This window comes from Pelodiscus sinensis, chromosome 4, assembly GCF_049634645.1.
Source record: "Pelodiscus sinensis isolate JC-2024 chromosome 4, ASM4963464v1, whole genome shotgun sequence".
Lineage (NCBI taxonomy): Eukaryota > Metazoa > Chordata > Testudines > Trionychidae > Pelodiscus > Pelodiscus sinensis.
Genome location: NC_134714.1, coordinates 76,102,054 through 76,116,581, shown reverse-complemented (window position 1 = coordinate 76,116,581; position 14,528 = coordinate 76,102,054). Strand labels below are relative to the sequence as shown.

The window sequence follows — 14,528 nt, the reverse complement described above, 5'->3', positions numbered from 1 at the left end:
CCACTGTGAAGCCTTGAATTTTCTACTCATCTTGACCTAATGGTGCAATAAGAATCCAAACATTACATACATATGAACAAGATTGATACCTGCAATTACACCTACTAGGGTGAGTTACAAGGGCCATCAATCTTCATGTCTCAGAGAGCAAATCAGTGGCCAGGAAGAAATTCCCTTTCCCCCAAACCTTTGGAATATTACTGCAGAATAAGGTAAAGAGGTGCCATCCATCATTAAGTTTGGTAATATGTATTGATATGATATTAGTAATTATGATTATTTTCCATTGTTAATTGTCACTGCTGCAAAAGGGGACTGGAGAAGTTATATAATTTTCTGAAGCCTTTGGAGCTACAGGCTGTTAAGAGAGAGGAGTAGGTGGATATTTGGTCTGATCCAGGGGGTCAGTTCTTTCCTTTGCTTAGTTCACATGCCATCGCTATTGTAGTCCACATCTTTCAACTTACACTAATGGGAACAGAGTCTCTCTGCAGCGCCCTCCCCCTACCCCTGCTCTTCAGGGGGGTTCCGATTGATCAAAACATGAGGTTTCTTTTGCATCCAAGCATGCTGAGTGCATTGCAGCATCCCAGACCCTACCTGAGCATAAGGACTGTCCTTTCATTTCACTTAAATTCACTGCTAGTGGGTTTGCTCCTGCACAGAAAGGAGCTTAGTGAGAGAGTCAAAACACATCTCAGCCAAAGGGAAGGGCGGGGGAACTAGCCCCATAAATTAAGGCAAGCAAGTGTATCCTAGGAACAAGAAAGAGCTCATGCAGACAAGGCACGCCATGCCATGCATAGAATGCAAATCCTCAGTGTTGGTCCCCCTTCGTGCCATTCCAAGCAAATCTCTATGTGAACTGTTTCCAACTTGCTCGTAATCAGTGAGGCTCTGGAAAAGTAATTGCAAAATAAACTCTACTCTTTGGTGGCATATGTCCCAAAGGGAACAAAGTATCTTTTGTGAAAGGCTCCCACCGAACTATGTTACTGGAATCCACTGGTATGAAACTCAAAGCAAGATCTTATTGTTCTCCATTGCTTTTACTACCGAATGTGGGCTGAAAATCCAAATAAAGAAAATATGGCTAATCAACCACGTTGGGGCTGCCCTTTTCCAAGCACTTGAATTCACTTTACTACAACTTAAGAAAATCTATGAGCATTACCAGAGATGGAATATAAAATGGGGTGAGGCGATTAAACATGGAGGGCATATAATTCCCAGACTTTAACGTGGGAACTATAATTTGTTTGCCACGTTCAGCTTGAGACTTTTTTCAACCAACATATATTGGCTAAAGTTGGGATTTCCAAAAGGATCCATAAGGGAATAAGACCTCCAAAATCCCATTGAAATTCAGTGGGATTTGAGTGCCTAGATGGAGATCGCCAAAGGACCTTAGAATTGACTTTACTTCTTTCTGAAGAAGGCAACATGGGCCAGTTACACTGCTTAACGTAGCATTAAAAGGTGCTCAGATACATGGTGAAGGGTGCAATGTAAAACCCAAAATAAATTAGTTTGTGCTTCTATTTATTCCCAGTCAGTCAGTCCCCAGCCATCACTTGGGAGGTCACCGGAGGAGCAAGGTCCTTCCTATCTTTTCCTGCGCTGAAAATGTAAGAGGCAGCAGTTGATGAGGAAATGAAAAATACCTGTAAGGTCTCCACTGCAGCCAAACCTGTCTTGTCTCAGCAGGGCCCATTAGCTGATGATGGGTCCTTGTCATCATATCGCCTGTCTGTGCGGGAAGGTGAGGCTGGAGGGAAAGCATCAGCTCTGTTATCAAACAAAACAAAAATGGAGAAAGAGCTCAAAGAGCATGTAAACAATACACCGGGGAAAATCTTCTCTGCCAGCCCTGCCACCTGAGAGACAGATGGTCTGCAAAAAAGCCTCCCTCTGGAGACAAGGCCGGACTTTGTAACAGGTATACAAAGTTATACAACAGCAAGATGCACCCATAGGACTGAAATAAAACACTAAAGGATAATGTAATGTCAGTGCAATATCAGATTCAAAGCTCCTGGTCTCACATGCTCTTGGGAATATGGGTTAATCAGGTGGTGGCACCATATTACCAAATGGCACAGAACCACCACTTAAAAATAAAAAATTGTGGGAGAAAACTATATACAACGGGGAAAGACAAATGAGGACTCAATTTCTGTTAAATTAAAGGAGAGGCGGTGCACCCCCTGCAAAAGTTTTCTTGTCTATGTGGGTATTTTGTTTTAGATAGACCTGCATCCTCTTTTATTAGAGAGTCGGTGGAATTTATTATATGCTTTCCACCATTCTTCTTGAATACATACTTCATAAGCCACCTCTCCCTGTTGAGTAAGTAGCTGTTTCCTCCCCAACTCTCACACCCTCCTCTCAGGGCAGGGATATTGAAAAGCAATGCTCTCTGAAGCAGTTTCCTTCCATGAGAGTCTTTAATAAAAATGCAGTGGATTGAAAATCATTAAGATAGAGGGCTTGGGCAACAGGAAATTTAGAGATAAATATAGACCAATCCAATCTCTGAAGGAAAGTGGTGCTGAGTAACATTATTTTCTCCAGTGTTGCAAATCACTCGGCAAACGAGTTAAGTTCACACCTCACTTTGTCTTCAGCCTCACTGGGAGGGGAATAAAATTTTCTAGGCTTTGTCTACACTAAAAAGCTGGGCAAGCTAAACCCTGTTTTGTTTGGCAGCACTTTTGCAGACAAAATTCCACCCCTATGAGCGGACGTCACGTTGTTGACAGGAGAGCCTCCTGCCCATTTACACTGCCCCGTGCCAAAGCAAAACGTTCATCTTGGGGCAGAGAGGAGGAGGGGAGAGAACAACATAAGTCACTCCATTCACATTGTAGACAAAGCCCCTAATAGCACTGCCCCTCCCCTTCCCAAATCAGCTTCAATTAGAAGGCCCCCAATTAAAGCCAGAGAGCTGGCAGCTGCCCTGCAGTGATTAATAAGTTCATACATCTCTAGATGTTCTGGCTTGCCTGTGCACAGTGTGACATTTGAGAATTTCACAACTTCAGCACCCCCTTTACTTTCACAGATGCTCAGCCCTGCTTTCCCGCCACTTCTCACTAATGCCATTAAAATAAAAGCTCTGTCCTACTGGCTAGGGTCTCTATGCAGTAATAATCACCTCAGAGGTAAATGTCCTTAGGAACTGAACTTTGAATGATGCACCATAAATGACTATTACTCGTATAAACTAATATAAAAAACAACACAATAATGAGATTAGATGGAACGGCCTGCTGACACAAATAGGCAGGAAGAGCAGCGTCAACACAGTGGGGGTGAGGGAAATCTTATTTCACAATGAAATTGGCAGTACACAAACCAGAAACTAGCATGCACACAGCAACCAAGGATTCCGGCTAAATCTATTAATCTCTGAACGGCTGCACTAATCTGTCTTCCACACAAGACATCTGCTCATCTGGCAATGTGTTGAACTCTGCATCCAGCTGTGAGCAGCTTTCATGACCAAGTACATCTCCCTCTTAGGAAACTCCGGGCTGGGCTCTACTAGAAACGTACATTGGCATAGCTTCCTCTCTCAGGCATGTGAAAAATCCAGACACAGCTACACCAACATAATCCCCAGGATAGCTAGCATCAGGTTGCCAGAAGAATTCTTCCATTGACCTAACTACCACCTCTTGGGAAGGTGGAATACCTACTATACCAAAGGGAGAAGTCCTCCTGCTGGCATAAATAGGGTCTGCAGTGAAGACACTATTTTTAATTGTAGACATGCCCTCAGGAAAAGGAAAATTGGAACTAGTAAGACATGGCAGGCAGCAGCAGGGGACATAGCTCCAGTTAATCACAGAGGACAGCGCTCGCTTACACCCTTCTTCTTCCGTTACATGAGTACTGACTTCAAGCGGAGGCAATTAGCAATCTTAAACCAATTCCTAATCCATCCTGATGAATGTATTTGTTTGTTTTGGTCCCTTCTGTTTTGTGCTACTGACCCGTGCTAGACAGAAAGCCCATCAGATTGAAGCTTTATTTATCCACAGAGTAGGCTGAAGCAACGGTAAGAGCAATGTAAACTTCCCCCACAACGCCCAGGCCAGCAGGGAACGTTGCTAGGGAATGAGTGGCATGAATGTCAGTGTTCATGGTCTAGTCAGCCCTGGGTCTCTGCTGAGATGGGCAGGAAGGGTCAACTAGTGCCATCTGTGGTAGTGGCTTGTCTTGTAGATACTTGTCTGTGGAGACTGAGACTGCAAAAAATCATTTCACGCAGGCTCAGTGAAACAGCCATCCACTGAACGCAGCTTTCATGTATTAGCAACTCAAATGAGAAAGGATCTATGTCCCCCTGCAACACTGAAATCCTTCCTGGGGAACTAGTGAGACTCCTCCAGCACACTAATCTTTCCTGGAACATCCCCCAGAGCACCTTCAATCAGGTGTTCTCAAAAAGCACCAGGGAGACCAATTGCACCCATTCTGCCTCTGGAATATTCCTGCTGTCAAGCTATCTTCAACATACACAAAAGCTCATCTGGTTGGCCCCTGTGCTGAAGTCTTGAAAGAACATTCCTCTTTGTGAGGGGACAAAAGAATGGAGTCCCATTGCCTCATCTTGATTTGCTAAAATCTGTGCTAATAGTTAGATAGCTGATTGCAAATGAACATGATCTGTAAAAGATGAAAAGCCTGGAAGATAGTGACAATACCTTTCCAATTCTGCTGGGCTCTTTCATCAGAGGAACTCAACAGACATTAGAACAGCCCTATGAGAAAGGCAAGTATCACCATATTCATTTCAGATAGGAGAAATGAGGCATAGTGAGGTTAGCGGATTTGCTGAAGGTCACAGAACAGGTCAGTGGCAAAGTTTGGAATGGAATCCAGTAAGCTAGGCTCCCGATCCCCTGTTCTGGCTTTTACTCCATACTTTTTCATTAAGCCACAAACTAACCATTACTTAAAACCAAGAGACTTCTCAGACCACTTTAAGTGAGCATATGTTACACCACACTAGCATTTTGCATAAGTAAGTGAATGTCATGCAGGATACACATCACATATAAAACCTCTTCTGCATAAGTATGCGTACACAGCTGTATGCAATCTGGTTTTGCTGCTGACAAGCAAAACCTCACTGCCTCCAACAACGTGCTTGTTGTACTCTATCATGTTTATATACTGTTTGTATATATAGGACAGCAATTGCTATTCCACACACCAGCAGTCTGCCCTGCTATAGAAGCAGGTGTACACAGTGCAGAGTGAATCCCTACTTAGAGAACACTCACTTTGAGAATCATATTGTATTTTATGCATGATCTACATGTGTGCGGCCCCTTCTTGATTTTGAAATAAAGCTCTTACTTAATTTGCATTTTTTGTTTTAATACTGAGATTTACATTATTGATCATATTTTTATAGAGTTGGCGTAGCTCTACAGAGCAGTCTGGCTAGGTATGCAAATGATTTACACATAAAAATACTGCATGCGTGATTGCGTAACAAGCTGTGCCAAAGTGACCAAACTAAAGAGGGGTGGCGACGGGCTGTCTTCCATAAGAACCTGAGGCTTACACTGAGCATTTATACTAAACAGTAGCAGAGAGACTCACTACAGCAGTGAGAATCTCAGGAAGTCTGTTCTATTTTGTGAGGCATTGGGGAAAGTGTCCCCAGGATCTTCCACAGTCTATTGTGCAGCCTATCCATCATTTGAAGGAGATGGGTGGAGGGAGGGTGGGAGAGAACAACCTCCCAGTTTATGCAAGACATCAATACTGTGATGGCAGCTACACAGGCACAGCTGCAGACAACTGCTGGGATAAATGGAGAAATGAGGGAGAAACAGTCATCAGTCTGCAACTGAAGGGTGGGACAGTTTCTGAAAAAGAACTGGATGGGCTGGGGGAGGGGGATAAGGGGCAAACTCAGCAATTAATGGAATCTTCTTTCAAAGGTTTGCAGGATGGAAGGAAAGTGGTCCTGGAGTACATGATGCCCTCAGTTAAAGGGGTCTAGGGGAAATCCCCTCTTGGGTGTCCTGGGAAGACTGAATTGATGGCTCAACTTTCAAAGGGAGGCGATGGAAGACAGCTCCTAGCCCAAACCATCATTCTCTAGCAGGGACACCAGAGACAGCCATTTCCTAAGGCTGGCTCCACAGAAGTGTCCTATTCAAGCACATGCCTAATAAATATACCTGACTTGTTCTGAGGAGCGGCCCAAGGCCGGCTACAGCAGCTGTCGCCCTAGGCGGGGCGGCGCAATCGCCAACCCTGCCTGCACTGCCGTCAATGGCCATGACGTCATCACGGGGTGCCCCCGGCATCCCGTGACATCATCATCATCAGGCGCCCGGAGCAGCGGCGCCCTAGGCAACTGCCTAGCTCGCCTAGGCTCACGGGCCGCCCCTGCTTGTTCTATCTGCCTCTGATGAGATCTGGCTGAATTTGGTAAATCTCTTCAGTTCTATCAGACCTGTCCTCCTCTGGGAGTTGAGTGTACTTGCAACTGGGCAAAAGACAAGTAACTGAGTCCTTCCAACAGTTCAAACCTCTGCTCCCTAGCTGGCAAGGTGCTCAGTCCCCAGAGAAAAGGAATGCCTCACACCAAAGGGATCCCTTCTGGCCAATTTGGGGATAAGCTTCAACATAAAGTTGGGGGAGATCTACTTGATGACCTAATGCAACCCATTGTTCGTGTAGGACTGCTCCATATTTTCCCTCTATATTTAGGAAGGAGCCAGATCTTCATCCCTATTCTCAGAAGTGAAAGTAAGGTAGTGCGTCTCGGTACACTCCTCTGACAAGGAAAAGGATGCACGGCACGCTTCCAGGTGGGCCTTCCAGGGCTTCCCTGCAGGCTGGTGTGCTAAGCAACAGGCAGCCAGGCAGGTTAAAGGGCTGACAGGGGGCGTGTTTCCCCACCAATCTGGGACTATGCCAGCTGCACCCCTCCCCAAGGATCCATGTAGGGAGGGCTGAGGGAAGAGGGCTGAAGTCCCCCTCAATTCTTACCAAGATGCTGTTTGCTCTTCCCCTTCCTGTCACTCTTCTGGAGTGAGAGGAAAGAACACGCTGGGGAAGGCAGGGAATAGGGATGTCATCATGTAGACGACTACACGATTAATCGATAAGCCTGGGCAAATTGTGTCGACTACATGCATCCTCCCACTCCTGCAGTCTCTGTACCAGAGGCAGCAAGTGGAGCGGGGAGTGGGAGTTGGTGCCCAGGAGACTTAGAAGCCTGCTCCCCACAAACCCCTGGCAGGCAGCAGCGTGGAGGATGAGGGGGCAGACAAGAGCTGAGACGTGGGGGGCTCCATGGACCTGCCTGCTCCCCCCATTTGCTGCCATCTACAGAGGCGGGTGCGGGGGAGTGGAGGGGAGAGAAGGAAAGGGAACCAGGCAGAGGCCAGTACTGGGGGGGGAGGAGCCAGTTTAAAAGCCGGTCCCCTCCCACTCTTGCCTCTATCAGAGGCAGTAGCGCCAAGGAAGAGGGGGAGAGGGAGAGAGAAGGGGAGGCTGCCGCGAAGCAGCCTCTGTCCACAGGGAGATCAAACCCCCGCAGACAGGGGCTGCTGCAGGGTGGCAGGCAGGAGCTGGTCTGTGCAGGAAGCCGGTTTTTAAACTGGCTCCTCTCATGGACCAGTGCCCGCCTGCCACCCTGAGCTGTTGCGTCTGATAAAGAGGCAGCAATGCAGGGAGGCAGTGGATTCCCCACAAGTGGGACTGGGAGTACACTGGTTGACAGCCCTGCCCCTGGGGGCTATTGAATAGTCATGTAACTGCTAACAATTAATGCGATTACATGACTATTCAATTACATGCTAACATCCCTAGCAGGGAACAGAGGAGTGAATGACCCATGTTGTGCACTGTCCTCAACACACAAACACAGGGGAAGGTTTTGCCTTCCCAAACTTCCAGGCATGGCCCCATCCATACTCTGCCCCCAGTCCTCAACCCGGCCTCCTCCAGGGCCGGGGAGGTTGGGGCAGGGCCAGGGACAGGATATGTGCACTTGGCACACTGCCCTGCCTCCTCCCCTCACTGGGAGAGGTGGCATCAGCAGAGGGGGCAGGGTTGTAGGCCTGCCTTCCACAGTCCTAGCTGGTTTGTAAGCCCCAAACAAACCTGCCCTGACACCCTCCCCCCCCATCCCCAGGTAATACAACAGTACCTGTAAGAAATTTAAGTTATTTTCACCCCTGCCTAGTCTAAGATGGCATTTGGCGTGTTTTGAAGACGGTAGGGGAAATTAGTAGTGAGAAGGGAGCAGTGGAACCTTTTGAGAATAGAGGCCCTGCTCTTAAGAAAGGGAAAACCAAGCCAATAAGCTGGCCAGCCCTATAAAAAAAAGTTATCCCACTGAGGTCTGTTAGTCCCACGCTTCATTTTGTGTTTCAAATAATCAGGAACACTTTCAGTGCAATCCTGTTGGAGGCAGCAAAAACACAGATGTTTTAAAAGTAGACCGAGAATGTTTCATGCAATGCATCCACACTCCAGGGCTCTCAAAAACATTTTTACACATTATACACAATCGGGAGCATGTTTGGAATGATAATTCTTGTGCATATCACCGGGAAGAACATTTCGGGGGATGAGCCAAGAAAAATCAGGCTCCTAAGCTTGCAGTTTCCCCCTTTGCCAGAGAGCTTCATATTTGTTTGGCAAAATTAAAACACTGGGACCATGGAAGACATCATCAGACCACTTAACTTCTTCTGTATTCTTTGTTAATGATCACTTAATGTCTATGGAAGAAAAAAAAATTCACACAAGTTTTTTCTCACTGAGAAGGCAAATGTTGCAGCAAGTCTCAGGCATTATGATTTCTCTGTATGCAAATATGCAGAATAGCCACACATTTCCTGGAAACAAAAGGTTACAGAATGAAAAGCAGAAATAGTACATTTTTGCCCAGAGTTTTCCCCACCTATTTGTATTTATTATGGTACAATTCTGGGCCCAAACAGAGCTCAGAGCCTCACCGTACTTGGCACCACACAAACACAATGAGAGAATGCCACTGCCTTGAAGGGCTTACAATTTTAATGAACAAGAAGAAGTGTGTGTGTGAAGGGGGAATGAGGGTGAAACAGAAGCCAAATGAATTCTCTGAGGTCAGTGGCAGATCTGGGAAGAGAACCCAGGTTGTCTTCTGACTCCTAGTCACAATCTTTAGCCACTGGAACACACTGCATCTCCTAATTCTTCACATTGTTATTTCTAGCTATTCGGCAGCATGAACGCTCAAGCCAGAGAGTTTCCCCTCACTGGGGAAAAATAAAATTAAAAAAAAAAAGTTTCCCTGAGTGGCTGGTAGAAGAATGGTGCCAGATTTCATTAAAATTCACTTGTCCTAACAGGCAAAGAGTTGTACAGCCCAGACAGGAGATAAGTGTCTAATCAAATTCACTGTCATTTGCCCAAACCTGCATTTTATTTTGTTTATTTTTTTCCATTTAAATATGGAAAGGTGCCAGCTCAATATAAAGGCACACATACACAACACTGTAGCAAGAGATGAAGATAAAATAGAAAAACAACACTAAGTTCTTTTGGAGTATTAGTTATAACATCAGTATTTATTATTAAGGTGCTAGGGGAGTAGGACACATCTATAACTCTTCTTCTCACCAGACTGTCTGCTCAAATAAGACCTTGAAGTATTAGACGAGAAAAGTCTGTTCTTGGTCTATAAATATATCTCATCTCTTTCCTCCCTGCTCTTCCCCTCCAGCCTTTTAAAGCGTAGGACCAAACACAAACTCCTTTAACAATTTTGATTCATTTCTGAGAATGCAGATAAGAAGCAGGAAGCAAGGGAGATCTTGGAATACTTTTCACTGCCTAAGGTTTTCCCTTGGAGATCAAGAGAGCAGACATGCAAAATCCTCTGAGACAGATGGATGATTGAGATCCTACTAAAAGCTGCAGTAACACAACCCTGGCACGTGACGACGATCATCTCTGTTCCTGTGACAGTTCGCCATCCCCCACAGGAAGGCACAGCATATTGTTGGGCTGAGATCTCTTAGGGTATATCTACACAGCAAGGCTAAAGTCAAATTAAGCTGAGCAACTACAGCTACGTCAATTGCATAGCTGAAGTCAAAATACCTTAATTCGGCTTTTGGCGCTGTCTACATAGCAGGAAGTCAAAGGAAGAACAGCCTTCCTTCAACTTCCCTTACTCCTCGTGAAATGAGGATTACCATGAATCACAGTAAGAAGTCTTCCAGCTTGACATCATTTTGGAATAAAGGCTTGTAGTGCAGACGTTATTCTGAAGTAACAAAAAGCACGTCAGTTATTCTGAAATAATGCTGCTGTGTAGACGTACCTTCGATGAATTCAGGGCTCATGGAAAGTGCGGTGCTCAACCGCCTTCAGGAATGATGCCCTCAATACTTTCACTGAACAGGTACAGCAGCAATGCAAGCTTCCTTCCCACTCAGCAATGCCTGTGATCTCCTACTAGCTTGTCTTCAGTCTTGTTTCAGAGGGCACCCCTCTTGGCACACAGAGGAATTCCATTAAGACTGCCAATGTGGGGCTAGCTGTGATGAAGAGAGCTTCTTGCTAAGAGAACAGAAGACAGACCACTGACTCATTTCACACAGGTTACCAGAAAGATGGTGTACAACGTGGATCCTACATCTCCCTTTGATGAAGGGGGAAAATAGGCTGAAAGGTTAACTACTTATTTTAACCCGCTTTCACTTTTTTGTAACCAACCTTCTTGTTCTCCATCTCACTTTAGTCAATAAAGTCCCATGAAGGCTTAGTCCTGGAGAGATTTCCTCTTTCCCTTGCTTGGTCTATACTAGACTAATTTTAAAAATATATCCCACTGTTGTAGTGGTGGGAGCTTTAGTGTAGACAAGGTCCTGAGAGTTGCCAATATTGTCTAGAACTGCTTGGAGCAAGACTGGATATTTAAAAGTATGTAGTTGTACTGAAGGGAAACTTTAGGTCTAAAAGTCCAGTGTAGACAGCATCTCTGCATGACAACACTGTATTTGAGATCACATCTAAACACCTTCTCAGTAAGGTCTAAACACTGGATTGTGTTTCTGGTCCAAAGCAGCCAAGATCTACTGAGAATCTCTTCTCTTTGGCTACTGGAGAAAATAAACCGGTTTTATTTGCTTTATAATTAAGCAGATTTTATAAATTAATGAAGCAGCAAATGGTTTCACTGTTCCAAGAGCATGTTATCTATTTACAGTCATTGCTATCTTTTTAAAGCAAGCAAGTTATTGTTAAAGATACTTCACAGCACCAAAACAGTTACATAAAAAGTAAATTATACATGAACTCTAATGGATTATGCGGAAGATTTCAGGCTCATACATGTTTTGGAATTCTCAATGGAATTCTCTCCTTCCAATGGATGGATGCTGTGTTCAGAATGTCCCCAAGTGGCATTTTAACATAACAAGGGGTAGAAATGAGAGCTCTTACTAGTGCTGTAAGAGACAAGAGACAATCAGTTACTAATGGATGGACTAGATCATTCTGCTTAGTAAAGAGGAAAAAGATTATTAGGCTTTGAAAAAAAAATCAAGCTACTTAAAAGGAAAAACTGCACCTACCCATCTAGGAAACTATTTTTAGTCCTTCTTCTATTTTGAATGCAACATGGTGATAAAAACTAGCACACTGAATTTACACTTTTCAAAAGGAAAAAGCTGTGAATTTTTTTTTTTAACAAGGCAGATAAGCAGGATGGTTTTTCTTTTTAACGATCTAATAAACTAGTTCCAATTTTTACAGCATCATTAGTAAATTTCTAGCATTGCTGGGTTACTTAGTAACTGTAATACTTCCTAAAAACCAAGACCTAAATCTTTAAACTTGTGTTGCCTAAAACTATCGTCACCCCATAGAACCAACACCAAGTCCTTCTTACACCAGAGGCCACAGACTGGTGGCTGACTAGAAAGAGATTGCATGGCTATATGAACAATCATACTTTCTTTCTCTCTCCTCAGACATAATGATACAAGCCTCAGAAATTAATTTTGCCTTCACTAGTGTGGTATTTCATGTGCTGACATGCCAGTCATCTCCTTATTAAGAACGCTAAAAGAAAACAATGTGGTTGACTGATTGTTAAGCAACCTTAGGTATGATAGCTCTGAGAATTAGGTTGGGGATATGGTAGGAATTCTGTTCTAGTTTGTAGTATAGACAGGGCCCAGCTTTTAACCCTCTATTTGAATTCTGCAAAAGCTGTGGACACGTCAATGTGCGGACAGTTAACATCCTGATAGCAATAAAGAGCATTGCTATGGTACCGGGGTCTCCTCACACTTCTAAAGTAGTAGTGTAGATATGATGTTAGATTGAGCCACAAGAAATACCAGCTTTACTGAAGTCTGGGAAAGTTTTACCTTTTACTTCAATAGAGCCAAGGTATTACCCCAATTGTCATGCCAAGGGAAGGTATTTCTTGGGTAGAGGATGAAACATCACAGAATAAAGCTGTGACTGAACAAGTTTACAAATATGGTCCAGTTATTGCCATTCAGTGTTCAGGGCTTGCAGAAGTGTTGGTTTTTTTTTAAAGCTTTCCAAAAAAACCCTCATCTGTTTTCCTTATAGTGCTCCCAGATTTTCTTTTGTTTTTATCACTGAAAGAAACAGCATAGAGCAGGCTTTCCTGGTTAGAGAGGTGCTGGAATCCTTTTCCTGACAATAAGCATCAAGTACAATTTTCAAAAGCATCCAAGTAAAAATTTCACAAATTGCTCCTTCCCTCTCTCCTGCTTGTCTATTTCAACATATGCCCTTAAGAATCTGAGAATCATAACACCAAATTGTAGGTTACAGATCTTAAGGAAACTAATGTACTGTCCATATCAAGTACACTGGTTCAATTCTTACACAAAACTCTTACAAGAAATGTTGCTATTTTACAAGGGAAAGCACGCATACACCACTCTGCGCTATGTACTTCTAAGTATTCAATGCAGTGGCATTTTTAGTTACCAACCTGTAAAGAGAAGCACCTGCAAAGTTTAACAGTAAAAGGTCCTTTTTCCCTGCCTCCTGAGGGCCAAACTCAAAACTGTCAAGTGGATTTTGAAGAAAGCTTTCCCCAAACCAAAATTACTTCTAAAGCTGAGCTTAAGCATGATGAGCTTTACCACAAACTGAAGAGGGGAAGGAGTGCAAAGAGGCTGAACACAGGCACCAGGGATGGGAAAGGACACCTCTACCTAAGCTTAATTGTTGCTATCAAGGAGAACCAAACATATAAACTAGATTACTGAGCACTGTTCACAATGCCACTAGTGGCACCCTTTCCTCACATATACCTCCAGTGCCAATGCCTGACTCTCAGGACAGCGTAATCATTTCACTGTACTGCAGATGTCAAACTAGTTTGAATTCAGCCTTGCTCCCTGACAAAATTGACCTGCGAGAAGCAGCTGACAGACAGTCATTTCACTGCCTCATGAAAGACAACCCTATTCTGTACCATTCATGTTCAATTTTTCACAAAATGTAAAATCTGCTGTTCTATATTCTGTGTTCAACATTTTGAAATGCTTTATCTGCGAGAACAAAGCCAGGAGGAAGAAAGAATCATTATCAGAAAGAATGCTGATACACATGTCCAGCAATTAAAGGGACGGATACACAATTCAACCAATTAGCTAGATACTGGAATTTCTGCAGTTTTTGGAATTCCCAACATATAAATGTGACTGAACTGTGTTTCTGAACAAAGTTTCAGCACCAAAAATCCAGCAATGGTAGAGGTTAGGGTGTGGGGCGCTAGCCTCGCAGTGTTAGCCAGCAACAGATTTAAACACTCTTCAGAAAAGGGCTAAAATAGAAGGAATATTTCACAATGGATAATTACGTCCATAAATTCCTTATTTTCTGCTCTTAAAACCACAGGATTTTTTTTGAATGTGCTGTTTAATCCTGTTCCCCAGAGAATTTGTGAAAATATGAGCCCGTTCCTCAGGAATGTTCCCATGCCATGTAATAAGGGAATAGTAGACAGGCGGTGAAGAGTGACTCCCATCTCTAAATTTGCATATGGGCGTGCGAGCCTTTAGTTCACCCTGAGATATCTCTTTTTCTCCCATAAAATCTAAACCTCATGATGTGAGCCACATCAGAAAGAAAATATACCTAGAAAGAGGCGTGGCGGAGTGAATATTAGCAATTATCAGAGAAGGCTGGGTGAACTCAAGGATTGCCATCCATCCTAGCCTTGAGAAGCACTAGGTTCTTCCTGCACAAATCCCAAGTCTCCTCAGGACCTACACCAGCTCTACTTATTTAAAAGTGCTGAGATCCGTCACTCGTCAGTTCATTTGTTTATATGGCTTATCAAAAGATAACTTCCAGTGCGAAGGATGTAAGAAATGCAATCACTGTTACTATCTCAGGTTAGAATATACTTGCATACTCATTTCAGTAAGCAAATAAGGCAAATGCTCTATTTATGCTAAATCTTGCCCCATAAAACCCTCTCCTAGCATCTTAGG

The 14,528-nt window shown here is 43.9% G+C and overlaps 1 protein-coding gene across 6 annotated transcripts in view; it reads right to left on the bottom strand.

Moving 5' to 3' along the window:
• Window positions 1-14,528, bottom strand: part of TRIM44 (tripartite motif containing 44) — a 103,619-nt gene that overhangs the window by 10,970 nt on the left and 78,121 nt on the right. For 3 of the 6 annotated variants that reach the window (XM_075927486.1, XM_075927488.1, XM_075927492.1), the window contains one exon: window positions 1,667-1,788. The exons of 1 other annotated variant lie outside the window; for it this stretch is intronic. In XM_075927486.1, the coding sequence (XP_075783601.1) occupies window positions 1,701-1,788 (88 nt within the window). In that variant the 3' untranslated portion in view covers window positions 1,667-1,700. Of the gene's footprint in view, window positions 1-1,664; window positions 1,789-14,528 lie in introns of those variants that run through there. 2 more of the 6 variants (XM_075927487.1, XM_075927490.1) reach the window with 1 other exon arrangement.